Raw genomic sequence first — 27,597 nt, forward strand, 5'->3', positions numbered from 1 at the left:
AGTCAGTTCACCCAGTGCCGTGGTGGGCCTGGGTAAGAATCCTATAACCCAGCCAGGCCGACGTAGAGTACCCCTTCCTTACAGGAGAGGAACCGCAGGCTCCGGAAGATGGACAGGTTTACGGACAGTCAGGGAATTAGCTAGGGAAGAGTCCAGAGAGAGCCCAGGTCGAATCTTCCACACGGTCTCCCCATCACAATGCTTCCCTCAAGGCACAGACAGCCCAAAGCTCACATCCGTGGGTGACTAAACTTCAGGTATAAGGAGAAAAAAAAAAGCAAATCTCTGTACTTTTATCAACGATTCAGTCTTTTAAAGTAAGTTAAAGACAAAGTGTTGCCTTTAAATCCAGAATTATCAGGTCTAAATGACATCCTTAACTGACCTTGGTTGGTTGCTGTTTGTGTTTTCTTAGCTTCAGTTGAAAGAACACAGAACAAAAGTCCATATTGTTTATTCCTTTCCCAGCCTCAGCTTCCCCCTCTTTCCCTCCTCCCCCACCCCCAGCCTTGCCAATTTGTAAACAAATCAGAAAAATCCCCAATGGGCTGAAAACCTGTCCGTGGTTTACTCCAGCTGGAAAGAATTGCGCTCCACCAAGATTCAGACCCCGTTTATAATGGAAACCCTGACGGGCAGTGTTGTGATTATAGTCTTGCCATAATGAATGTATCTGTGTGGTCAAAGTCATGGATTTTTCCATGGTATTTTTCCATGGGAGATTTCCTCCCTGAGAGATGTTAACTTAAAATCTGGATTATAGCTTTGACTTTAGAGCAGGATAGCCTGAAGTTAGTGATTATATTGACTTTGGTAGGACTGATTGCTAAGGGGGAGATTAGTCAAATTGATTTTTTGCAAGATTGACGAGGGTAGGGGATAGGGATCTGGTGGTGTAGAAATTTATGTCAGGAAAGGTGTACAATCTCAAAGACTTTTAACCAGGGAGTACATTCTCTCCTCTTCTGGGCTGGTGGCTACATTAAAGGGCAAAAATCGAATAGGGCTAACAGGTATCAGGGTGACCAGCCATCCCAATTGGCCTGGGACTATTTGGTGTTAGCCCTAAAATCTTGCAAGCCAGAAAACCCTCCGGCCCTAAGGAAACCAGGATAGTTGGTCATCCTAAATAGTATGGAAAATTGAATTAAATTCAGGAGGACAGAAAAGTAATAGCCTTATTTTAAAGCGAGCAACCAGACTGAGGTTTACAGTAAAATTCTTTCTTAATGCTTAAAATACCTAAGTATAATCAGCATTTAGAACGTATTCAGGAAACAGCACAAAAAGAATGTACAAAACTCATGGTTGGCGCAGCAGAATGTAACGTGAAAAACCAAACAAACCACGATTCTGGCTAACAATTTCAGAGGTTAACCTCTCCTCTGGTCTTTTGGAGGCGTAAGCAGAACAAGGCATTGCACGGGGGTTTCGGTCCCCCCCAGGAGGCTGCTGCCAAGGGTCCCAGCACCTCAATCCTTTCCACGGTATCTTGGCTGCTCGGCAAACACCCCTTCTCTCTGCTGGAACAAGAAAAGGATGCAGGAGAAAAGGAAGTCAGAGGCCCATCTGGGGAGCCGGGGTTCCCTACCTGAGCCCCCGCATAATGCCCTACAAGGGTCTCCCTTTCCAGATCTTCTCTCAGGTTTGCTCTGGTTGCTTTTCGAGGGCTGGGAAAGCTGCCTTGAAGAACTGGTATGCTGTCTGGGGTCAAGAAAAAGGAAGGAATACAGAATCAAAACTAAGGCAAACATGGCCAACGCCAGAGCCAAAATCATTGGTCTAGGAGCCCCCGACAAGGCTGTGGAGTGTTGAGAAGAAATGTATATCAGACCTCCTTTTGACGTCTAAAAAGATACATCAGGACATGAATATTGAACCTGTCTCTGGAGTCATCAACGCCGATATGTCTGGAATCTGTCTTTGGATTTGTAAGTTCAGAGCCTTGTTAGATGTACATGAACTCGGCCACAAAGTCCAGGACGCGCTGGGCTAGAGAAACGGGGCGCGAGGGAAGTGCGGGCAGTGGCCCGCGGTGCTGGACTCTACCCCTCTCTCCACGGAAGTTGGGCTCAGCCACGTGACTCGTTGAGGCCACAGAGTGTGGGCAGGACGGGCACCGTGGCCTGTTGCCCCCCGGTCCTGGGGGAATTCCTGGCCCGTGTGTCCACTGCTGCTCCCCCGGGATGGGGAGCCCAGGTCACTTTGACTGGCAGCGTGAGCCAGAGCCCTGCGGAGGGCCCGCAGACCCAAGAGGGAAATAGAAGTGCTCGTTGCTATATGCCACTGTCATGTTTGTGTCGCATCCAAACTCACACGGGCCCCCTGCCTTTAATGGGGAACGTAACTCGTCTCGTCAGATCTGATTCTGTTTCAGCTGTGCTGTGCCTTGCCTGTCCTTAAGCCGCTGTGACACGGCGTGCAAGAGTGCTCTTCTTTCTGGGATCCCTGCTGACTTCGTGGGAGCGCAGAAGACCTAAAACCTCCCTTCTCGTTTTTCCACTTTCTCAAACTCGAGGTATGACTGACACACATGATGTTAGTTGCAGGTGTACAACCTGAAGACGTGATGTTTGTATGGATTACAGAACGATCGCATCTGTCACCACTTGTTTTTCTGCCTCTTCATAGAAGTACCTGCAGTGAATTATGTCCTTGGGCCAGCAAAGCTCACAGAAAGTGACTCACCATCAGTCCAGAATCTAGTAACTCAGTGGAGAGAAACAAGCTGTTGTATTCTCCTCTTGCATGAGGGAGGGGCGCAGAAGACAAGGAAAAGCAGACGTATCTTTACAACGGCCACAGCCTGGGGGCCGGTCTGCAGGAGGCAAGTGTAAGAGGGGATGGTGGTGGTGTTCTGCTCCCCCAGACAGGGCTGTGGGAGCCCACTTCTGGAGACTGTGTTCAGTCCCCGTCCTCAGGCACTGGTCTGGCCAAGGCGGGAGTGGAAGGACAGCGGGTCCCCACGGGCTGGCTGCATCCTTACTGGCAGCACGGAGCAGGTCGGTCCGTCTGCTGCAGCCAGAGTGCTCTCTGGGGTCTGACAGCCTCCTCCCCCTGCCCCCAAGGGCAGAAGCAGCCAGCCGGGGCGCTCTGCCATCCCTCCCCGGTTTCTGGAACTCAGTCGCCCAACCCTGCAAGCAGTCCCTTTATCAAACTTCTGATTACCCCACGGGAGCAGAAGAGCGGCTGTCTTGTTCTTACAAGATCGGAGTCTTCTGTCACAAAGGCAGGGGGTCTGTAACAGTTTTATAAACACCCACTTCCAAAAAGGCTTGCTCGGTGGGTGCCCGGCTGGTGAAGCGTGCCTCTCTTGATCTCGGGGTCCTGAGTTTGAGCCCCACATTGGGTGTAGCGATTACTTTAAAAAGTAAAATAAAAAAAAATGGCTCTTCAGAAGCGTGGCTTATGGAAGTACAATCCTTGGACATCTGGAAAAACCTAGAAATTCAATTCCACTTACCGGCTGTTGACGGAGCGCTTGCCACGAGCCGCCATCGGCTTTCTTGCTCCCCAGGGCAAACAGCTGGAGAATCGGCCGCCCGCAAGCAGCATTCAACCGCTGTAGAAACACGGGAATGGACCCTGATTTCCCGGAGGTTCTGGAGAGCCCGGGGTTCCCTGCTTTTGAGAAATGGCAGTGCAGGCGGTACCTGTCTGGTCTGTAGCGCTTAAGGGCACTGGTAGTCCCTCCTCGCATCCTGCGTGGCTTCGTGGGTAAGACGGGAGTGAAGTAGCCGTCAAGGAATCCAGAAAGCCGTGTGGGCAGGGGCGGCAGCAGACGTAAGATAAGTACCTCGGAGCCGAGGCGTTGGGAGCGACACCCCTGCTTTGAGGCTGTGGGTGACGGTCGCTTGCGGAGGCAGTCACGGCCATCGAGCGGACCCGGTATGGCGTGCTGAGCTTTGCAAGCAGCTGTTAAGCCGCTCCTCTGGAATCAGGGAGAGAAGCAGTGGCCTCTGACGTCCGGGAGCCGGTCTGCCGCCCACGCTCCTCTGAGCCCTTTCTCCCACCTCTCACTGAGCCGCCCCCATGGGCCGCACTCCCTCTGGCTGCGAGGGGTCACGAACCCAGCTGGCTCAAGTCCAGGTGGCCCCTGGGGCTCTCGACCTGAAGGGCTTTGGCCTTTCCTTCTAAAAATGTCATACTTGTGCCCCGCACATCCTGACCACAGAGGTGAAGACAAGCGGTGTAGGGAAGTGGACCCCGCTGTCCAGTAAGTCTTTCTTCAAGGGCGTGAGGGCATTTGGTCCCTGGTGAGCCTTTGGCGTGGGAGGGGGAAGGCCAGACATCGTGGCTCAGAGAAGCGCCTTCTGCTGCCCTGGGCAGACCACCAGTGCCACACCCACACCTCCCTACAAAGAGCCTCCCCTTGACCAAACCCCACTCGGGCTCCCCTGAACTTTTCAACGAGGTCTCTTTTCACGTTCCTCCCTGCTTTGTCCAGTTTAAGCAAGAATCCTGCTGAGTTAATATCAGCAGAATCCTCCATGCTCAAGGTCTCATCACCTGTATCTGGTCAAATTCTCCAGACCCCACCGGCCCCAGGAGAGGTCGGACCATCTGGCCTGCCTTCAGCAGGAGTCCTGTTAGGTTGGGTCAGCTGGAGTCTTCCCTTTACCCCTCAGGCCTCCTCTCCGTCCATTTCCATCCACTGACCCCCACTCTGCTCCTTGCCCATCAGTTCCCACGTGTCCATGCTGTATCCACAATGGAGTGTGGGTGTAGACTTTTCTCTTAACCGCTATTGCAGTGGTCTTTGATACCATGTTTTTACTGCTTCCGCTGCTCTCCAGCTCTGGTTTGTCTCTGACGCTCCTTCCTCCAGGCAGCGGCCTGGGGGCTCTTATAGGTCCCTGTTGTACCAGAGTTCGGAGCCTCTGCCTGCTATCTGCCATTGGCGTCTGTGGCCAGCAACAGGGACAATGAGAGCCTGAAAGCTCACTATGTGGTCACACACACTTCCTCTCTGGGTCCTATTGTCCCTGAACCCAGAGGTGTCTGGTAAAGGTAGAAAGGACTGCCCGCAAACAGCGCCCAGCTCTCCATGTGGGCTCCGCCTTCTGCCTCTGTGCTTTCTGACCACACTTTTTAACCAGCTCTGAAGGAAGGCTTCCAGAGATGATGGAAATCCCTGTCCACAAAGAGCCCATTTTGGGGAAAGCTTAGATCACAGGTAGCGGCTCACACGGAACGGAGGAGGGAGCACAGTAATGAAGTGTGAGGTCAGGGGTGGAGAGGGACCACCTGACTCAGAGCTGCTGGCCTGGGAGGAGGACTGAGTATCTAGCAAAAAAAAAAAATTTTTTTTTTCTGCCAGAAGATTCTCAGGATGACATTTGCATTTTCAGTTATGTCGACGATTGGAAGCACAGCTTTCTCATCGGCTTCCAGAAACGGAATGCTTCACCTTCCCACGAGGTTTCATAAATTATGCAGGAAGAATACATTTTCCAAAGATTAATAACTCCTCAGTGTCGGCAGGTGCCAACTGTCACAGGAGCCCAGAATCAAACAGAACTCTGGCCTTTACTGCTGAGTTTCCTAGAAGCCATAGCAACAAAAATAAAGTAAAATAAAATAAAATAGGGATCCTACCGTTCATAAAAGGAAGCCGGCACTTTTGACTGGAAGCCCTGCGCCCTCCCCCACACCGTGATGGGAAAGCGTGTCCCACATACGTGTGCATGTGCTGTTCGCAGGGGAGCTCAGAAATAATCCGCTGCAGTTCCCTCAGGCTTTGGGTGTGCAAACCGAGGTCCAGACAGGGGTGACTGGGGGTGCAGGTGTCCTGGAGCCCAGGGATCAGCTTGTGTTGCCAGCCTGCGGTCAGATGAAGACGGTCAGCTTGGTCCTCAGCCGGGCCGTCCAGCTGCAGTCCCCACGGGCAGCCTCACACTTGGGAGTGGACGTGAGGTAAGGCTGGTCTGCGGGCCGCAGGCTCGCCTTTGGCAATGATGTCCGCGTCCCAGCAGTGGCAGGAAGGTTCCGGTCCCTCGTGGGCTCCTGCTGCTCCCCCTGCTCTGAGCTGCCCCAGGCCCTGCCCACGAGGCCTGCGGGTGGCAGAAGCTTCCGGCAGGGCCCGGGCCCAGGATGGGGCTGATGTCGGCCATAGTGGCAGGGAAGGGCTGTGTGGCCAGCCAGGGTGAGGACTCTGCCCTCGTCTCAGAGTGGGGTGTCTGCAGAGTTGCCTGCCTGCCTTCCTGGGGTGAGGATGGGGCCCCCTCGGCCATGGCACTGAAGTACAGCGTGGAGCTCTCCTGCCCTTCACCTCCTCTCCGCCCACCCGCACCCCTGCTCTGCAGTGGAGAGATAGCTCCGGCTCCTTCCCTCGGGCTGTGCTCCCTCGGTGCGGCTGACTGCCTCTGGGCAGGAGCTGGGTCGTGACTGTCGCTGGCAAAAGAGACGAAACTGGAGGTTTCCAATAGGTCCACTTCTGAGTTCGGGACACCCTGAAACTCAGAGCCTTTCTCTGAGGACAGGGGGCCCTGGGGGGACAGTGGGAGCTCTTGCTGGGAAAACAGGGGCGTCCTCTGCTTGGTGTAGTGCTGGTTCCAGCCCCATGCAGGGGGGTGGAAGCCACCAGGACTGTCTTCTCCAAAGGCTGCATTGATCTTAGATACATTTCCTGTTTTTAGGGCAAGTTTCACCAACAGCCAGTGATGATGACTGAGGAAAGAATCCTCCTGAGCAGTCTGGCTTTCCAGCCTGGCCTCTGCCGGTCCCCACAGTGGGCTGGGGGCCTTCTCCAGACCGGAGAACTCGTGACTTTCTTCCTGGCGTGTGCCCGGGCTGCCCGGCCTCTCCGCCGCGGGACCCGCTGCGATGGCGCAGGACTGCCAGCCGCAGCTGCGCCAGATGTTGGGGGACCTCGGGTGCAGCAGGCTGTAATAGGTTACCAGCGACGCACTGCCTGGAAAAGAGGAAACACAAGAGCACGCGGTTATGTTCTCTGAAGTCCTGCATCCTCCCTGGGCCTGAGAACCCCAGAGTCTGGAATTCTGCACAGGGGCACGTAGTTGGGATCCAGACAGGACTGTTGTCGGAGTATCAGAGCTGGGTACTCGCGGGAAGTTAAGGGGGCTCCAGCTTCCACAGGCTGCAAATGTTTCCAAACTGAAAAATGTCACGACAATGTTTCATCCTACTGATACTACGACTTCTTTCACGAGGGCAGCTCTCACTGAGCGCTCTGGGTGTGTGTGTGTGTGTGTATGCATGTGTTTGCGTGTGTGCACATGCTTGTGTTTACACGTGTGTGCATATGCACACGTGTGAATATGCATGTGTTTGCGTGTGTGCACGTGCGTGTGTGTGAGGTCTGGTAGAAATGCTAATTTTGCTTTCAAATAACTGGATCGAATGCTCAGAATGCAGCCGTCCCCACGCCAGCTGACAGACTCCAAACCTAGGGGAGGGGAGGCAAGGAAAAACCTCAAAAACCAGACCCAAGTAAAGGTTAAACATATCCATCAAAAACCCCATATCAAGGAATTTCCATGAGCAGCAACAACACTTCCTTTGTGCATAAACATCTTAATCACATTGTTGTCAGTTTAATTTATTTTGATCAGAAGTGTTGACCACGGCAATAATTTCTTTAACAGAGCATTCCAGTAGCCTCCCACGGTATTTCCAGCTTCCTGTTGCACTAGATCAAGTGCCTGGTTTCAAGGCGCCCGTCATAAACAGCAAGAAAGCTGACGTAGACGTGGGGAGAAGCACCGAGGGGCGGCAGACTGCATTGTGGCGGAGCTGGGGGCGGGAGCTGGACAAATGATCCCTGGGATCCTCCCCGACTACTCTTGGGGGATGAGGCGTGGGAGGTCCCAAAGTGGGCCTCCCGCGGGGGAGTGGAGACAGCATTCCTGTGGGATGAGTGGTGGCTCTGCGGTGGGCACCCCTCAAGCCCCTCCTACACATTATTCTGAATTCTCACCGTGATGTCACCTGTCTTTGATAATGAACCCCCCAAGGTCTAAAAGGGGACCTAACCCCCCCTCCTCAGGCAAGTCCAAAGTACATGCATTAAATGAGTAACACTTCCATGGGGCCACATCATTCATAAGGTTCTGGGTTGCAAACCCAAGCTGGCATGCAATAGGTACTCAATAAATGTTGGTCAAGGGAGCTCAAGATGTCAGCCAGAGCGGTCTGCTCTAAAGCTTGTGCGCCTTTGACGATAGCTCACCCACCATCTTCGTGCCAAGGACTCCCTCCAGGGCCACTTGGGAATCAGGAGTTTGGGCAGCTCCAGAAAGAGGGGGAGAAGGATCGGCAGGTGGCTCTGTCTGAGCCCCTCAGGCTGTCTGAGCCCCAGAGCTGACCCTTGTCCCTGGCTCCCTGCTCACCGTGCCCTGGGTCACTGAGAATGAAAACATCTCTCCTCCCCTGCTTTCATTTTTATTTCCCGAGTGTAGAGAGGAACTCCCTTTCAAGCTGACAACCATCTGTTGAGCCAGGTTAACACCATAAAACCAAGCTAATTAAGGAAAACTGCCAGGCACTGTCCTAGATGCCAGAGTGGAGCAGGGCGCAAATCCCAGCTCTGCCACCTACAGAATGTCTGGTCCTATGGGATATTACCTGACTTCCTCTGTGCCACCTTCCTCAGCTCTGAACTGGGGGTAATTCAGCACCCACGTCCCAGGGTTCTTGTTGGTATATAGTACCTGGTGTCAAGTCTGGGGGTCCCTGCTCTGCTCCGGCAGTCCAGTGAGCTCCATTCCTTGCTCTCTGCCTAACCGCTCCTGAGAAGATTCCTGCTCTTAGAGTTAGGGCAATGTAAAGAGACAAGTTGGGGTGGCGAGGGAGGAACAAGAAGGCGACATTGGGCCTTACCAATCAGAAATCCGAACAAGACTCCAGCTACGGTCCACAGGCTGGTCTGGGAGGCCCCCTGGAGAAAGTCAGTGGCTAACAGCAAAAGGATGATGTTCTCCAACAGCATAATCTATGGGACCAAAAGGAGAGTCACCACCCCTGGTCAGGTGCACATGGCCTCAGGGACACTCCCATCCTAAATTCTGCAGCAGCGTCCTTCAGTGTTGGAGGCTCTGTCTTCAACGCCCACTGGGGTGCCCACGGCTGACTGGGCCCCCTAGGGGCAGGGTCAAGGTCTGAAAGAGCTTCTCTGGCAAAGGGGATTCTCCCCATTCTCAGTGCAGTTCATTAAAATACCTGCAGCACCATAAACGCACAGGGAATGGAAGGGCACAGCCCACATGGCCATGGTGGCTCCCTTTGCTGAGTCAGGCAGGGCTGGGGGAGGAGACTTTTATTTCCAACTTTTTGTACTTCATGTCTTCACGTTAACTGCCCGTGTGTGTTACTTTCATGATGCAATAATTCAAAGTATCTTCAGGGCTCAGAGCGCCACTGAATTCCAGTGTCACAACTAGCGTCACAAACTTTTATAACAACTTTAGTATGATTGTTTCGATTATTTACCTCTTTAAAGGTAAATTTGGCCCTTTGCCTGAGGTCATAGCGCTCCTACTGGCTGAGCATGGGGCCTTCCTCTGTGGTCCAAGATGGCGGCAGCTTCTACAGAAGGCTGTACTCCTCACCCAGGTGGGCTTCTTAACTTTCGTTTCATTTTTTGGTGGTTTTTTTTTTTTTTTAGGATTTAATTATTTATTTATTTGAGAAAGAGAGAGCAGGAGGGAGAGGGAGAGAGAATCTGAAGCAGACTCCATGCTGAGGGCAGAGCCCAACGCAGGGCTCAATCCCACGACCGCAAGATCATGAAACCCAAGAGTTGGACACTTAACCCACGAGCCACCCAGGTGCCCCTGGTTTCCCATTTTTATGTATAAAAATGTATTTCTTAGGCTAAGTAAACAAACTGGAATAATTAGAAGATGGTATATTTAAATACTGTGATAAGGCATGAAGAAAAACTAAATTGTAATACTGTTGGGCCAAAAGTCTTAGAAAGCTCTGCTGTGGTCATTCACAGGCGTGATTTTGACTCCAGGAAAGTCAAAGAAAGAGAGAACTGACAGCGTTATGAAGAGCTACTTAGCCATCCTGAGAATGCCCACGCTCCCCAGGCCTTCGGGCTCTGGGTGGCCCTGTTTCAAATGTCCAGCAGGCATTATTTCAGGACTGAGTGCCACTGCCCATCGGCCCAGTCCACAAAACTTGGAGTTTCTCTCGCTCCTCAAATTAACTGCATCTCATCAACCATCTCGTCCTGCTGAGTCAAATTCTTAAGTCTGTCTCAGATCCATTGCTTCTTTCTGTTCTTACTGCCATTTTCATGGTTCTGATCCCACTGCTTCCTGTCTGGGTGCTTTGGTTTCCTCTGTCTTCATTCCTTGTCCATGGTCTCTCCTCCACACCACTGCCCGGTGATCTGTTTCATGGGCAGATCAGACTTTGTCATCCCTCCCTAACACACCTGGAACTAACCCCCTCTCACCTGAGGGTTGTCACAACCCCACTCCTTGACAACGCGGGCAGTCCTGTTTACAATACGTCCCCAGTCTTCCTTTCCAGAGTCATCTTCCAACCCGCCGCTCCCACAGTGAGTGTGCTGGCTACTGGGATGGGCCAACCTGCCTGGCTAAGGGATGCCTGGGTGCTGGTAAAACATTATTTTGGGGTGTGTCTGTGGTTTCCAGAAGGTTAGCATTTGAATCAGCAGACTAAGGAAAGAACATGACCCTTATCCCCTCACCAGGGCAGGTGGGCCTCATCCAATCTACTGAGGGTCTGAATAGAGCAAAAAAGTGGAGAAAGGGCAAATTCTCTCTCTTCTTGAGCTGAGACACCCATCTCCTCCTGTCTTTGGACATCCGAGCTCCTAGTCCTCAGTCTTTTGGACTCAGACTGAATTACACATTTTTCTGGTTCTCTGGCTTGCAGAAGGCCTATTGTGGCCTACATCAGCCTCCAAACTGTGTGAGCCCATTCCCATAATTAATCTCCTCTTGTGTATCTCTATATATTCCTATTGGTTCTGTTTCCCTGAGAACCTTGACCGACACAAGGACATTCCACCGACAAAGATGGTCTCCTTGACCAAAGCTGACATGATAGGTGTCTCTAAGCCCTCTTGCCCTAGCCTCAACCCTGGCCTGTAAAAACTGTAGACACGTAGCACAAATGCCTTTGTCTACCAGCCCACCCGCACACACTAAGAGACTTGAACAAACACTCGCACAGCTCCTAACAACTCAGGGCTGCATCCCTAGGGTGACGAGCTGGCCCCAGTGAAGTTTCTGCCTTTGAAAGCTAACACTGTCAGCAGATTTACTCTCCGTTTCAGCTGAGATCTAGTGAAAGGCAGAGAGGCTGTGAACCCCCTTAGACTAGTTACTTTGCAAACCTGCACGTCCAAATCCCGTCTGCCTCTGCATCTCTGAGGTGTAAACCCTCTGCCACCCGGCACTGCCTCCTCCAGGACCTGCAAGCTGTGTCTCTGCGGCACAAATGTTCCAGATAACCCTCGCGGCCGGGGGGGCGGAGGGGGGAGGGCGGGCAGTCGGCAGCCTGCTCTAACTTGCAGGAACACTGCCCCCTGTCATCAAGATGTGAGAAGTGAGCTCCTCGTCCCCATCAACGCTAACCCAGGAACCAGATGGCAGAGTCACCTTAACCACCCCCTTTCCCACTTCTGATAAAATTCCATCCCCCTGACCCGGCTCCGACGTCCGACGTCCCCCCCCAGTCCACCGCCCCACAAACTAGATCAAGGTCAGTTCTTCGCTGTGGCGAGGGACTTAACAAGCTTCGTTTCATCACCCCTAACGAGTGGTCGGGCTCTGCTCGTCTATGACGCCCCCACTCTACTTTCCCGCGGGTCCCCGGCACTCCGTGTTGCTTCGGCAGCTTTGCCCGAAATGCCCCCGCCCCCCTCACCCCCTTTTCTTCTGGCCGGCCGGGCTCATCCCCCAGACCAGCTGTCAGCTCCTGTAAGGCCTTCTCTGACGCGCCTCGCTCAGCCTCCTGTATTCCTGCGGGGTTTTCTCCGTCACCGAGCTTGCGTTCATGGGTCTGTGTCTTTGGGGCCACTGAGGCTCGCCCCGTGCACACTTGGCCTCTGAGTCTACTTCCAGCACACGGAGGAAGCTGTGTGTGCACACTTAGCTGAGTGAGTTTGCAACAAGTGCAAGATGGCAAAGCGGGCTTTCCGGGGCATTCACAGATCAGCCAGAGGCCGCCTGCCCCCTCGGGAAGGGAAGGCGAGGCGAGGCGTTCTCCGTTAGGCTGGCCAGCACCACCTGACCCTGCCTCCAAACCACCGATTCCAGGACCCCCGTCAGACCCGTTGGGCCAGAAAACCTGGCAAGGCACCTGGGAATCGACTTTGAAAAGCCCCCTGAGCGCCTTAGACAGCCAGCCAGGCTGGGAAGTGGGGGCACAGAGGCCCCGAGGCCCTTTCAGCTCAAACCGCCCAGGCCGTGTGGCTTGTTGGTGGCCTTGCAGCATCAGACCAGCTGGATCCGAATACTGCCTCTGACTAGATGCCTGACTTTTTATGTCTCAGTTTCTGCATCTGTAAAATGGGTTTCGTCTCATCGAGTGCTGTGAGAAATAAGGCAGTTAATGAGCTTAGAACAGTGTCTGGTGCACGATGATCCAAAATGGTAGCTGTTACTAACGATTCTATTGTCACTCCCAGGACCTGAGGATGAGACAAGAGCTTGTAGGAGCGTAGGAACAAGTCTACCACAACAACACCATTCTCTTTGACAATACAACAGGATTTACCCCAAAGGAGTCACTTTGTTGGGGTCAGGACTCATGTGTCTTCCAGGGAAGGTCCCCGCTGGGGACAGAGGGCTCCATGTAAGGACAGCGTGGCAGGCCTGATGTTTACGGGGTGTTTGCAGGAGGCTTGGACCAGACACACAGGGACCAGATCACCGGCTGGCAGGTGACCCTGGACGTGGCAGGTCACCTCCGTGAGTGGAGTCCCCGGCTCCGATAAGCAGGCTGTGCCGAGCCTGAAAGAGTCTGTAAGTCACACGGGGAGGGCCGTCCATCCTCCATCCTCCCGCACAGGCACTCTTACTCCTGGTTCTCAGGAATGGAAATCGACGCTTGGAGAGGCTCCATAATGGGCCCAACACCACGCATCCTCACGGTCTGTGGGCCCCATAGCCCGCAAGGTTGATCAGCCATTCAGGGCTCTCCTAAAAACAGGAGGCAATCACGCCACCTGCCATCTCCTGGACAGGAGCTGCCCCTCCTGCCCCTTCCGTTTGCTCATGGCTCCGTCCTGCAGGGTCTGCTCCCCTGGAAGCGTCCTCCCCCTTTCATCATCAATAATGGCCATGAGCTGTTGGTTCTTGTGAGCCAAGTTATTTATTTAATCTTCACAGGGGGCCCTGAGAAGTAGGTGGATCTTATACAATCGTCACAACCACGCTGAGAGGCTTTGTGCTTAATGTGCGATGAAAAACGGGTGTGGAGCGTTTCAGTCCTCGGCCCAGTGGGCTGGTAACAGGGAAGGGTGAGCACAGTCCCAAAGCAAGCTGCCGGATCCCAGACCCCGTGCTCCGAAGTGCTGCCTGCCTTTCCTCTCCTTCGCTCTTTGCAATGCAGCGTGGCTTCCACCTTCCGGTCCACAGCATCTCTGGTCACCCCAACAGGAAGTGATCCTCACCGTCTCGTGAGTTCAGGCCGTTCTTGTCTCCTCGTATTATCCACATTCTGCCTCATTGTTTGGTTAGCTGGGTGTGGAGCTTATCCCCCCTACTGGGCCAGAAGCAGCCTGAAGACAGGCCTTCTGCCACCTTCGTGGCTTTTGCATGGTCTAGGGCCATGCCTGGAACCCAGTAACGACCGAGCTGATTAACAAAGACAGTGTGTAGGTGACATCACATAGCTGAGCTGTGATCTAGCTCTCAGACGGAGAAGTGTCTGCAAAACACAGTTCTTGCTACAGTGACCACGGGGGAACAACTGGACGTCCCAGTACTATTTTCCAAGCTTGTCATCTCTGTTCAGGACAGTAACCCCTTTTAGAAGTTTTCCTAGGCCTAAGCTGTTCCTTCTTATACAGACATGTGTGCACAAGTACACACACACACACACACACACCCACGCACATGCACATAGAAGTTAGTAAACTTAGGATTAAAGAAGCCATGACCCCACTTGCCACATAGAACACGGCCATCCGATGTCTGGAAGGGCTGTCCCAGAAGCTGAGGTGGCAGAGGATGTACACAGCCCCACGAGCAGGTTGAACAGCCTCCAGGGGCAGGTGCTGTCGATGATGTCACTCTGCTGTGCCACGAGCCAGAAGGTCATCGCCAGCCAGTGGGCACCTGGAGGGAGGCAGGCCCAGGACGTCAGCGTCCGGGGTGGGGGGCATGGACACGGAAACCGGGGCTTCGGAGCCGTCCTCTCTGCGCTGACCACACCTGACTTGGCATCTAGGGAGAGCGATCGAAACCCAGAGGAGATTCGAGGGGCACAGAAAACCCACCCCTTTTATCTTTGCTCGTATTGTCTCACTGGATCCTCATAAAAGGTGGTGAACCAATTTGGGGACGAGAAAACAAAGGCTAGCTTCAGTAACACCTCCCAAACATTGCTTCCCAATGCCCTGTGAGTTCAGGAGGTGTTTAAGGGGGCAGTTATGAACCCCAGGCTCCCTATGTTTTTAGTCACTGCTTCAAGGGCTGCAAGGCCCCGCATCCAAAGGGAAGATCTATCTGTAGGTGGTCCAGCTGTGATTTCTATTCCTATATTTGAAGATGAATAACATCTTCCTGAAGTTGGAGCTGATTTTTGTTTTTAATGAATAAAACAGCTAATCTTTCTTTAGGAGCACAATTTCTTTCAAAAATTTCTCCTTCCTAGTTAAAAATAAAGCTACCCTATGACCCAGCAATTGCACTGCTGGGTATTTACCCCAAAGATACAGATGGAGTGAAGAGAAGGGCCATATGCACCCCAATGTTCATAGCAGCATTGTCCACAATAGCCAAACTGTGGAAGGAGCCGAGATGCCCTTCAACAGATGAATGGATAAAGATGTGGTCCATACATACAATGGAATATTACTCAGCCATCAGAAAGAACGATTACCCAACATTTGCAGCAAAATGGACGGGACTGGAGGAGACTATGCTAAGTGAAATAAGTCAAGCAGAGAAAGACAATTATCATATGGTTTCACTTGTTTATGGAACATAAGAAGTAGGAAGATCGGTAGGAGAAGGAAGGGAAGAAGGAAGGGGGGGTTAACAGAAGGGGGAATGAGCCATGAGAGACACTGGACTCTGGGAAACAAACTGAGGGCTTCAGAGGGGAGGGGGGTGGGGGATTGGGATAGGCGGTGATGGGTACTAAGGAGGGCACGTATTGCATGGAGCCCTGGGTGTTATACACAAACAATGAAACATGGAACATTACATCAAAAACTAAGGATGTAATGTATGGTCAGTAACATAGCATAATAAAAAAGAATTTCTCCTCTCTCCCAACAAGTGTATTAATGCTGGTTCCAGGCTCAAGCCTAAATATTTCTCGATGCCTCCTGTTCTCTTAGAACATGAGTACATGCTCCTTCTTGCCGAGTGTATTCGCTGATGGCCAGAAGAGACACCTCTCCTAGGCAGTGACACCCAGTCTGATCTCCTGGCAGACCCAGTCTGCAGAATACAGCAGAAGTCACACTGACCCAAGGCCAGGCCAGTTTTAAGAGGACTGACAGCTTCCACTCGCTTACTCCCAGAATTCCCAGCTGCCGTGTCCGCAGCCCCGGCTACTCTGCTGAGGATAAAGGACCCAGGACATGCGCTGGGGTGCAGGCATGTGAACAGAGACGCCGTCTACACGGCCAGCCCAGCGCAGCCTCCTTATGAGTCCAGACACCTGCCATCCTACTGCACCCACCTGAGATCCCCACCCTGGCGAGAATGCCCCAGGTGCCCAGAGAGCCCCCCAGAACCGAGGCTGATGGTTGTAAATGGTGATTTAAGGCCTTAAGGGCTGGGGTGGTTTGTTACACGGCCACTGACAGCCAGACTGTAAGCTCTGCTTACCTCCAAAAGCCAAAACCCAGATGTGGTAAGCTCTGAAGAAGAGGACCAGACTCAGGACACGGGCCCCCAACATGCCCATCCTCCAGAGCTGCTGGCAGAAGAGGGCGGCCCACGGTGTGGACGGGTGACCTGGCTTTATGGAGCCCATGCAGCAAGCATAGCACACCAGGGCCCAGGCCAGCGCGCACCAGGAGCACAGGGCGCTCACGCCTGCAAGGGAAGCAGACAACAGCAGTGTTGGTGGGGCGTCTAACCTCTTCATTCAACCTGGCTTCCCCAAGGGCCTCCCTCCCCAAGCGCCCTAATGGGTGGATAACACAGCTCCACGTACAGACACGCATGCCTATGCCCAGGACGCAGCACGGACATGTGGGAGCTGCTTCCTCTGCGTAGGGCAGTGGGCGCTCCTCCCAGCAAGTGAGCGGGGCTCTTCCTTCGTGTGCCCTTTAGGAAAAGTGGCCAAGGCACAGCTCCTCTAAGCCCTCCTGTTGAAGCTCTGTCAGCGACAAAGCCATTAGATGGCCCTGGACGTGAGATTCCCTCCCAAATGTACTTTGCTATTCAGACCCTAGGAAGGAGGCTTAGGTACAGAAATAAAACAAGAACATAAATTGTGCCAGGTCCCACCATAAGGACGGACAGAAGGACAGTGCAGTTGTGACTTTCACGTATCTCATGTGAGCACACAGACACATGGACGCTCGGGAAGAGAGAGGAGGAGGAGGATGCTGGGAGAGAATCAAGTAGTGACCGAGAGAAAACAAGACAGAGAGTGAGCCTTTGCCGTAGCAAATGCAGGCCTGACACACGTTCACAGGGTCCGAGCTGCTCTCAGTCTGCACGAGGCTCTCGGGGCTGCGTCCAGTTAGACCAGCGACTGAGGATGCAGGAGAAATGGGTGCACGGATCCTATGAAGGAACAGCGTGGGGTATCTTCCCAAGGTGTTCTCAGGGTAATGTGACCCATCTACAATTTCTACTGTGAGGCCTGACCCCCACCAAAGAAGCCAGTCCCAAAGAAAAGCCAATTCGAACCATCATCTCCTGCTGGTGAGCACAGGCTGCCCCGGGGAAATCATGGCACACCTGGCTTTACAATATCAGGCGTTCATTTCTATTCCCCTTGTGAAGTCAGACGGTCCGTGCTCGGCGGTTGGCTTTTCTCACCTGGCACGATATCTGTGAAGTCCGAGGCGAGGAAAACATGCGTCTGGAGCAGCAGGTGGGGCCCCATCTGCACGAGGGCTTCCAGGAGGCGGAGGGCAGACAGGTCGGCCTCCTGCAGCAGCAGTTGGTCTCAGCGGGAGGCTTCTCGCTCCTTCGACAGAGCAGTGGACATGGCGTCCCAATGCCTGAAGAAGAGCAAGGGCCCGGGGGGCAGAGCCAGACTGCGACAGCTTCAACGGGATGCCCCACACCCCTTTTCCTGGCCGATTGGTGACAGACATCCAGCATTCTAGAGAACAGCCTGCCCTATCCACACGCCAGAGCCCTGAGCTCGGGCCCCACGCTGCAATCGTCAGATGCAACGGTGGGTGAGCCTGCCCTGCAGGGCCTGTCCTTTACCCCTGAAGAGTCGTGCAGCGATCAGGAAAATGAAAGCACTCCCCAGGCACACACACTTGGGCACCGCGGACCTCGCCTTTTCTCACAGTTCTTCCTCATGCACCCAGATCCCCCCTCGGCGGCCTCACTAGCAGGAACAAGGGTGATTACTACACCTGCTCGCGGCAGGGACCACCGTGCCCACCAAGGCCATCTGGCACGGTGAACTCCTTCTTGTCCAAGTTAAGAAAAATAGGAGGGAGGTCATCTTAATTCTGCTCCTGAATCAGAAAGCAAGCTGCACCTTTCGAGTCCCTCCATAAGGACCTCGCTAGGGCTCTGACTGCGCAGAGGACAGGCCTCGCTCTGATCTCTGGCCAGCACGTCTGTGGACAGGGCAGGCGGGGGTCCTCTTTGAAACGGGTTTATTCATGGTTCGGAGGGCCCAGGAAAGGAGCTTAAGGAAAAGTGCCTTTTTCATGATCTGGGATCCTGGAGTGAACTGATTTCTTACTGAGTCTTTGAAGCTGTGATCTCTGACACAAACATAACGTTAAGGAGAAAACCCAACAACAACAACAGAGAAGGTCAGGACTGTAAACACTAGGGGGTGTCGCTTTGCTTTCAGTCCCGAATCATCTGTTCTCCTGACGGGAGGCTCCCTCTTCGTACCCTCCCTGAAGCCTTCACTAGTTCAAGGTGCATTTTCATGGGTTTTTGCCACCTGCTGGAGACAGAAGGCTCCAGAAACGATGTTCTCCACAAGCCCAGGGTTCAGCTGGGGACAGAAATGTCCATGAAAAGTCTAAGCAGGAAGAAATTGTGTCAAATTGAGCTGTGGATCGTGATGGAATGAGTCTGGGGCCTGACAACAGCGTGGTCAGGAGGGCTCCCAGCAATGAAGGGGCGCACGCACCTGGGACAGACAGATGGGAGCAAGGCCTAAGGGAGCACGTGTGGGGCCGGCGGGGCAGGAAGAGGCCGCTGAAATGGTGGGTCTGTGCTGGGGACAGTGACGTAGGGGACGGACAGCAGGAGCCTCTTCCGGTCTAGCTGAGGGTTTGGGGCTCGTTTTTAAGAAATATAGCCAGGGGGAATGCAATCCACCTGGTTTTGTGAACAGGACGTCTGGATCCCGTGGCAGAGGGAGGAACTCAGGCTGACATCACTGGAAACTGCTGGGGGCGCCCAGATCACAGCTGAGGCAAGGGCAGGGGGGCGGCCGTGGGAAGCGAGAGGACTGGCCACTAGCTCCTGTCAAATTCCGTCCCTGGGGTGGATGCTTCATTCTGGGTCCCCATCGACTCCTGCCCAGATTTCTGACTGCCTGCCTGGCCCTGGTCTCTCCCCACTGTGCCCCATCGCCTCTACTGTCTCCACCGCCATCTCCCTAAGGGCCTCATTTGACTGTGTTATTCCTTTGCTTAAACCTCATAAGGAATAACACGGACGAATATGGGGTCAGAGAGGGAAAACTGGAGGGGGGGAATCAGAGGGGGAGATGAACCACGAGAGACTCTGGACTCCGGGAAACAAACTGGGGGTTTTAGAGGGGAGGGGGGTGGGGGATGGGCTAGCCTGGTGATGGGTATTAAGGAGGGCACGTACTGCATGGAGCACTGGGTGTTACACACAAACAATGAACCATGGAACACTGTATCAAAAACTAATGACGTACTGTACAGTGGCTAACTGAATATCATTACCATCATCATCATCAAAACCTTTCCACTGGGTCTCCAATGCCTGGAGGGTAAAAGCCAAATTGCTCCCCTGGTGGCAAGTCCCGGCCTAATCTGTCTCTGGCCACACTCCTCCCATCTAGAAGATTCTCACTCTGCTCACCAAGTACACCATGTCCATGAGCCTTTCTGCCTCTGCAGTGGGAGGCTGTTTGCTGGGTGGGCCATGCCTCCCATGCCCAGGCATGTTGGGTCCCCCGCCTCCTCAGCCCTGACCCTAGGGCTCCCGTGCTAGCGCCTAGGTTCCCAGACGTGAGCTTTGGAACTCACGTCCCGGAGGCCTATTTAAGTCCAGTTGCTGGGCCCCAGGCCCAGAATTTCTGGTCAAGTAGATGCATTTGGAGAATCACGGGAAGTCGGCTGTGATGTGATGTGGGTCTGGGTGCACCTTGCGGTCTTGCATTTTTTTTTTTAAGATTTTATTTATTTATTTGATAGAGATAGAGACAGCCAGCGAGAGAGGGAACACAAGCAGGGGGAGTGGGAGAGGAAGAAGCAGGCTCATAGCGGAGGAGCCTGATGTGGGGCTCGATCCCATAACGCCGGGATCACGCCCTGAGCCGAAGGCAGACGCTTAACCGCTGTGCCACCCAGGTGCCCCCGGTCTTGCATTTTTGAGGAGTTCCCGGTGGTGATGATCCATGGCTGGTCTCTGAGCCCCCTAGCCTGTCCCCCAGCACAGCAAATACCTTCTTTCTGTTCTCTGAGTTCCCTGCCTACAGCTGCATCCCCCATCAGGCTTCAGCGCCCACATCACCACGCGCGTCCACACACGTCTCCAAGTGCGAACAAATGCGCACCGAGCATATCGCGCAGTGTGGATGCGGGTGTAAGATTTCCAGATGCATTAGGAACAAAAGCTCCAAGCGGACTTTGGAAACACAGTAGTTAACCCAACTTCAGAATGAAATTTCCCAGCAAGCTCTGATCTGTCCTCACTAGCAGCTTAAGGAAGAAGCCATACGTACCCAACTCATCTAGAAATCTAGAACCGTCTATCACAGGCCCGCAGCTCAAAGAGGATGCGTGCAGTCCTCCATCTTCACGCCTTTTGCTGAAGTTGAACCTGAGATAGTGAACAGCTTGAGGTTTTGGCTACGGCTGTTCCTTTTGTTAATTTCTTTCTTTTTTATCGTGGTAAAATACAGATAACCTAAAATTTGCCATCTTAAACATTTTAAATGTACAGTTCAGTGGTATTGATAATTTATTAAATTAACATAATTTGAACTAATGCTACAATTTAGTAGACTATTAATAATTTGTAGTAATTTATAATGGTGTGCAACTATCCCCAGCACCCATCTCAGAACTCTTCTTACCTCGTAAAACTGACACTCTGCCACCAGTAAACATTGAGTCCCACTGCTGTGCTTTCTGTCTCGGTGAGGTTGACCAGAAGTACCTCGTGTAAGTGCATTATATGGTATTTGCCCTTTTGGGACCGGCTCATTTTACCTAGCATAAAGTCCTCAAGCCTCACCCGTGTTGTAGAATTCCCTTCCTCTTAAAGACTCAATCATACTCCGTTGTGTGCACAGACCCCATTCTGCTCGTCCTGTCATCTGCTGATTGGCTTTGCTCCATTTCAGCTATTGTGAACCATGCTGCCATGGACATGGGTGTACAACTCTCTTGTCCAGACCGTGCTTCCGATGCCTTAGGTGCCTACCCAGGAGCGGGACTGCAGGATCACAGGGTAGTCCTGTTTAATTTTTTGAGGAACCTCCATACTGTTTTCCGGAGTGGCTGCACCAGCTTGCATTCCCACCAATGGTGTGAGAGGGCTCCCCTTTCTCTGCATCCTGCCAACACATGTTGTTTCTCGTGTTTTGATTTTAGCCATTCTGACAGGTGTGCGGGGATAGCTCATGGTGGTTTTGCTTTGTACTTCCCTGACGATCAGTGATGTGAGGCCTGGTGAAAGTATTTTACATACTTTTAAATATTAAATTTTTACCTATCTATGTTGAGCTTGCCTTCCTTACATATCCTTAAAGTTCACCTCAACTTTCTTTTTTTTTTTTTTTTAAAGATTTTATTTATTTATTTGACAGAGACAGAGACAGCCAGCGAGAGAAGGGAACACAAGCAGGGGGAGTGGGAGAGGGAGAAGCAGGCTCATAGCAGAGGAGTCTTATGTGGGGCTCGATCCCATAACGCCGGGATCACGCCCTGAGCCGAAGGCAGACGCTTAACCGCTGTGCCACCCAGGCGCCCCTCAACTTTCTTTTTAAGAACTTACAGCTTCCACTAAAGAAAAAATGTCTAAACCAAGACAGGCCCTAAGTTTGGGACAAGTCAGGCATTCCTTGATCACTTCATGCTGACGTTCCAATGAATTTATAGGCTTAAACACTTTTTTTTAAAAGATTTTGGCAACCTGTAGCATTATACTGGAAATATAAAAATTAAATGGAGAAAAGTAACTGACTTCGTTTAAACAAGTGATCACTAATGCCAGGGTCACCTGAATAGAGTCAGACTTAACATTAACAACGAGAGGCATTTGGAATAAAAAATACATATATGTTCTATGTGTTTACACTTTTCATAAGCTACTTTGCCTCAAGAGGTTCGTGTTTTGTCAGTTTTTCTGTCATCAGTAGATGTTTCCGCATTAGCTTATAAAGTCACCTAAAGTGATCAGTCTTCAGTGTCAGTCAGGATTCCGCAAAATACGATTGTTTGGCTCCTCCTACAGGTACTTTCACAAAACTGCACTTTCTGAAACTTCCTCACAGGCCAAAGTCTCGCAAAATTCAGCTGTTTAAGGGCTGCTCATCACCCAGTTCTCTTTATGGGAACCCAACCAGCCAGTTCCGGGATGAGGAGCAGATCGGCTGCTTTCTATTTCAACTTTCAAAGCTTTCTTCTAAGGAATTGGATTTCTGTTTGTGTGTTTGGTTTACTTTAAAAATTTCAGAAACACTGCAAACCACGTAGCTTCTTACGCCTGCTGGGCTGTTTATAAAACTTAGAGCTATATTTTATTTTTCCCTCTCCTCCCCTATGATCCTCTGTTTTGTTTCTTAAATTCCATATGATCAGTGAGATCATATGATAATTAACTTTCTCTGACTTATTTCATTCAGCATAATACCCTCTAGTTCCATCTACATCATTGCAAATGGCAAGATTTCATTTTTTTGATGGCTGAGCAGTATTCCACTGTGTGTGTGTATATATATATATATATATATATATATATATATACACACACCACATCTTTATCCATTTATCTGTCGATGGACAGCTGGGCTCCCTCCACAGTTTGGCTATTGTGGACATTACTGCTATGAACATTGGGGTGCAGGTGCCCCTTCGGATTGCTACGTCTGTATCTTTGTGGTAAATACCCAGTAGAGCAATTGCTGGGTCATAGGGTAGCTCTATTTTTAACTTTTTGAGGAACCTCCATGCTGTTTTCCAGAGTGGCTGTACCAGCTTGCATTCCCACCAGCAGTGTAAGAGGGTTCCCCTTTCTCCACAACCTCTCCAACACCTGTTGTGTCTTGTGTTTTTTATTTTAGCCATTCTGACAGGTGTGAGGTGATATCTCATGGTGGTTTTGATTTGCATTTCCCTGATGATCACTGATGTGGAGCATTTTTTCATGTGACTGTTGGACACTCGGATGTCTTCTTTGGAGAAATGTCTGTTTGTGTCTCCAGCCCATTTCTTGACTGGATAATTTGTTTTTGGGTGTTGAGTTTGATAAGTTCTTTATAGATCTTGGATACTAGCCCTTTATCTGATAAGACATTTGCAAATATCTTCTCCTGTTCTATAGGTTGCCTTTTGGTTTTGTAGACTGTTTCCTTTGCTGTGTTTTGGGGCTGGGGTAACTGGGTGATGGGTATTAAGGAGGGCACGTGACATGGTGAGCACTGGGTGTTGTGCAACTGGTGAAACACTAAACTCTACCTCTGATGCTAATAACACTCTATATATTAATTAATGGAATTAAAAAAAAACTTAAAGCCAAATTCATGGCTCTCCATGAACAACCACGTTTTCACTTTATCCTGTTTTTGACCTATTGTTCCTCTTCCTGACTTTTCTCATATCTTTTTTTTTTCCTTTTAAATTATGGGTTTTTTTTTTAATTCCCCTTATTTTTTAAAAGAGAAAGAGATACAGCCGACTGGTTGTTCTTCCCGAGGTCTAATTTTCCTGACTCCCCTCCTTTATCCATCTTAGTGTTAATACTTACCAGAAACTCACAGCACTGCTTACAAAACTTTGAGGGAGCATGGAGAAGCAAAGAATGTGGGGTCCCGGGTGGACACCACAGCATGACCACAGACCATTGTGGGCCTGACACGGCCCCATCCCTGCAGAAGGCACTGGACTGGATGGGCCTGAGGGTCTTCACACAGCCCCAGAAGGCAATCTTATTGGGCGGTTGTTCTGGAAGCTTCTCTCAAGTAACTGGCATTCACTGAACTCTCCTTCTGAGTCATCAAATGTTTAGTTATCTGTCCTCAAGGTCATATACAGGGCACCCCAGCCCTTCGTGGGTTTCCTACTCAGCTGGGCTGAGGGAAGGGGCTGACATCTCTACTATGGTAGATGGTGCCCAGGAGGGCCTCGAATCCTTGGTGAGTCTGAGGAAAAAACCATCTTTGCTCTCCTCCCACGAGTAAGAGGAACCACCCTGCCTGAACACAAAGGCCAGGCTTTGGGTAGAATTGTTGTGGTTGCAAATGTGCTCTGGGTGCCTTCAGAGGGGGAGGGCTCCAGCTCTGAGGGGCCCAGTGACCTCTGGGGTGGTTGCCTGATGTCTTCATTAGAAGCAGCCTCCACATTGGGTGGAGAGGAATCATTCCTTTCTGAAACTGATTCAGAATGAGGAATCATTCCTTCTTCAAAGTCAGCTAAGAAACCCGAAAACTTAGCTCCTCCAGAGAAAGCCCTAGGGTTGGACTGAAGGCAGAAACCTCCCAGAACAACCGGCAGCACAGTCTGAGATCTCAAACTTGCGCTGACTTCCCGAACACCCTTCCAATCCTCGGCATCTAGAACTTAAACACCTGAGCTGCACGGCTTCACTGATATGATCCTCAAACTTGTCTCCCTTTTTCTTTTTTTATTCCTGGCAGCTATGGGGTTATGAGGTGGCTAAGAGCTGAAATTTTCCATTTACATAAGCTCACTGACAGATGTCTCCCGACACTCCAGGTATCCAGGTACTCCCAGGGAAAACGGTATCTGACCTGCGGAGGTGAGCCACAGGTCAGGCTCCTGGGCACCGGGCCCATCAAGGCTGCTTTGTTTATGGAAAAAAACTGGGCCTGGCTCTCAAATGGCTTCGTCCTGAAATAAAGCCTTGATGCAAATCTCACCAGGCCAGCTGCACGGCCTAGTCTGTGGCTAAATCCATGTCACCGTCTTCAACTAAGGTACTAGGGGTTTAAATGCAATTGCCCTAAGTGAGGCACTTTCTGCGGCTCCAAAGCCTTGACCTACAAATTGAAACAAGAGCAAGACAGAATTCGGCCAAAGACCAAAAAACCCAAGAAACAAAAAAGCTTTTGAAGGGTCACAGCTGCCTCTGGAAGGAGCTTCCTGATGACAGAGATTCTCAAGGACGTGCAGGCTGAAAGAGGGGATGCCTATCAGAGCAGGGTTCAAAGTGGTGGCTTGGAGCATTCTTCCAACCCCGAATTTCATGACCCTAAGGATGGAATGCATAGGCTCCTACTGCACTTATGAAATCCCGCCCCAGAGGTGAAAGGAGGCTGCTTGTTCTTACTGCTTCCACACGCCAAGCTGAAGGAGGTGCAGCACGACCGACAAGCACTGACCTTGCTGTCCATCCGCCCGGAACCACACATAGCTCACGCCCTGGACCAGGAAGCCAGGCAGCAGCACAGAAAGGGCCAGCCACCCCCAGAGCAGCTGTCCTGAGCTGAGTAGTAGACCACGGAGCAGAGGCCTGCAGCACAGAAGAGGGAAGACGAGAGGGTAAGCGGGAGGCCAGAGGGGAGAGTGAGTGGCCCTCCAGCACTGTGTCCCCAGCACCGGCGGGGCTCTCTGCTAGACCTGGCCCAGGCGCAGCCGCGGCCTGCGGCATTCTAGACAGGTGTGCAGGGGGATGAAGGTGCCAGGGCTTTCTGGGGGACCCAAAACATCAGACAGCATGGTCACAGAGGGCTGTTGGATCGCACAGGATAGCACCCACAGAAAATACCTGGCACCTGGTATGAGCGTTGAAAAAATGCTAATCCTCCTCTCTGGGGATTGGTTTTTTAATTTTTGAGGATGCTCGGGAAGAGACAAATCTAGGGAGGATCTGTACTCTCAATCAGCAGCAATAGGGGAGGGGTGCTTGTGTCTTTCCAACACTGGCAGGTGCAAAAATTCACCGTAATCGTTTCAGAGGATTGTAGCTTGGATTTTCCAGTGTTAAAGTTTAAAATGGATTTATGGGCACATAAAGCTGCGAATTATAGTGGAAACACAGCATTGCCCTGGGTCCAGGTAGGAAGCCTGCAGGTCTGGACCAAGGGAGGAATGGCCAGGAGGAACAGCCAGGATCTGTTGGGAGCTCTTAGCCCCCTGGGGTTCCTGCTCCCCACCCTCTCAACCCGCCAAGGCAAACCAGCGTCTCCAGCACAAGAAGTCTTTGGAGGAGTCAAGGCCCTGCCTAGGCCAAGCAATGCCAAGGCCCTCGTTGGTTCCCCGGTGAGAGGGAAAGTGGTGAAAACGTCTGCGGGAGCACCTGGGGTGGATACTAACACGGGGGCGGGGGGGGGGGGGGGNAGGCCTGCTTGTCTGGGCACTGGACCTGGGAGATTTGGAGCTGACCTCACTCGGGCTCCTCCTGGGTGAAGGTCCGGCCCAGGGAGCCCTTGAAATCGCGCTGTGGGGACGCCCCAGGGGGACCCACAGGGCAGCGTTACAAACTGGAGACCCCGCCAACCCTGAGGCAACAAGTTGCCACCATGGGTCAAGTTGAGAGAGGGCGCCTGCCGGGGTCCCCAAGTACGTGCGTGCTGGGAGGGGCGCGGGGCCCTGGAGGTCTCGAGGCTGGGCGCTCATTAAACTCCCACTCCTACCAGGGGACCCCTCAGCAGGACGCCGGGAAGAAGGGGCAGGCCTCCTCCTGGCACAGGAGTTACAGGTTCAAAGAAGAAAGGCGCTAAACAGTGTTCCCATCTTGCTGGGCCGGGACGCGCTCCCCCAGCAAGCGGTCTGGCCGCGTCCTGAAGCCCGCCACGGATAACAGTCCTCCTGGGCCACGCGGCCGCCTCCCCCGCCGCCGAGACCCCCTGGCCGGCCGGCCAGGGGAGGAGGCGGGGAGCGCACGGCGCACTCAGGCCCGCGGCCCCTCGGCTGCGTCCAGGAGGCCTTTCCGGAGGGAGGGGGGGGAATACACGTGCCCAGGCTCCACGAGAGGGCCGTGAACCCGTGGGGACCCACCGGGGACTGGGAGGGCGAGCGGGGTGCCACCGTGCGCGCACGTGCGCACAGAGCTGAGCGCGGGCCCGGGCAGGCTGCCTGCTGAGGCAGGGGTGGCCCGTGCTTCCCCGGGCGTCCGGAGGGGTCGGGGGGCTGGAGGGGTGAGCGGGGCAGGCGCCCAGATGGGGCTGCTGGGCACTCACGCGCGCTCTGCTCGGCCGCCAGCAGCAAGGCGGACAGCCCCAGGGCCCCCGCGTGCACCCTCCGCGCAGCCGCCCGCCGGGCCCGCCTCCTCGCCCCCGCCCCTTCCCCTGCCTGCCGCCCGGTGTCGGGAAGGCTTCCGGCCCCAGAACCCACTTCGGGAGCCGTGGGGGCGCGGAGTCCCAGTTGGGGACAGAGCAGGGCAGCCCTGAGTCTTCTGGTCCCTCGGTGGGTAAGTACAAATCAGATCAGGCCCCTTGACGTGGCCAGAAGTTTCTCTGCCGTTCCCCAACCTTATAAGGGGCCCTGGAGAAGTACTGCCTGATGGTTGTGACTGCAGGTGGGCGGGTCACCAGGAGGTTAAACTTGCCACCGCCTCTGGAGCCGCTGAAAGACAGCCCAGTGAACCACTAGTCAGTGCGCTGGGATGGAAGGACCTGGATTGGAAGCGCTAATTGGTCTTTTCGAAATTTCACAAGGGATGTTAGCTGGCCTCTGCATCTCACCCTCAAACCCATCCGGATCTCTGTCCTCACAGAAGCTTTTTCCGAAAGGGTTTGAGGATTAACTGAGATTGCAGTGTGCGGGAAGTAAAACTGCACACTGGAAAACTTCCAAGATACATCTGTCTACCTCTGTCTATAGACCGTATACAGTGTAACTTCAGCAAGAAGTGGCTTTCAGTCATGGTG

The 27,597-nt window shown here is 52.6% G+C and overlaps 1 protein-coding gene and 1 long non-coding RNA gene across 2 annotated transcripts in view; one reads left to right on the forward strand and one right to left on the reverse strand.

The window, feature by feature from the left end:
- Positions 1-512: 512 nt before the first annotated feature.
- XKR5 (XK related 5) lies at positions 513-26,996 on the reverse strand. The gene is given in 9 exon segments (XM_034647593.1): positions 513-6,086; positions 6,089-6,913; positions 8,842-8,953; positions 14,117-14,193; positions 14,196-14,285; positions 16,011-16,220; positions 17,178-17,362; positions 25,108-25,238; positions 26,908-26,996. Coding segments are annotated over 7 exon segments (1,638 nt in total). The 5' UTR covers positions 17,245-17,362; positions 25,108-25,238; positions 26,908-26,996; the 3' UTR covers positions 513-5,829.
- LOC117797077 overlaps positions 26,996-27,597 on the forward strand; it is a 28,018-nt gene continuing 27,416 nt past the window's right edge. Inside the window, exon 1 of the long non-coding RNA XR_004621927.1 lies at positions 26,996-27,137. This is a non-coding gene — a long non-coding RNA (uncharacterized LOC117797077). The remainder of the gene's footprint in view (positions 27,138-27,597) is intronic.

This window comes from Ailuropoda melanoleuca, chromosome 18 (genome assembly GCF_002007445.2).
Source record: "Ailuropoda melanoleuca isolate Jingjing chromosome 18, ASM200744v2, whole genome shotgun sequence".
NCBI classification, from domain to species: Eukaryota; Metazoa; Chordata; class Mammalia; order Carnivora; family Ursidae; genus Ailuropoda; species Ailuropoda melanoleuca.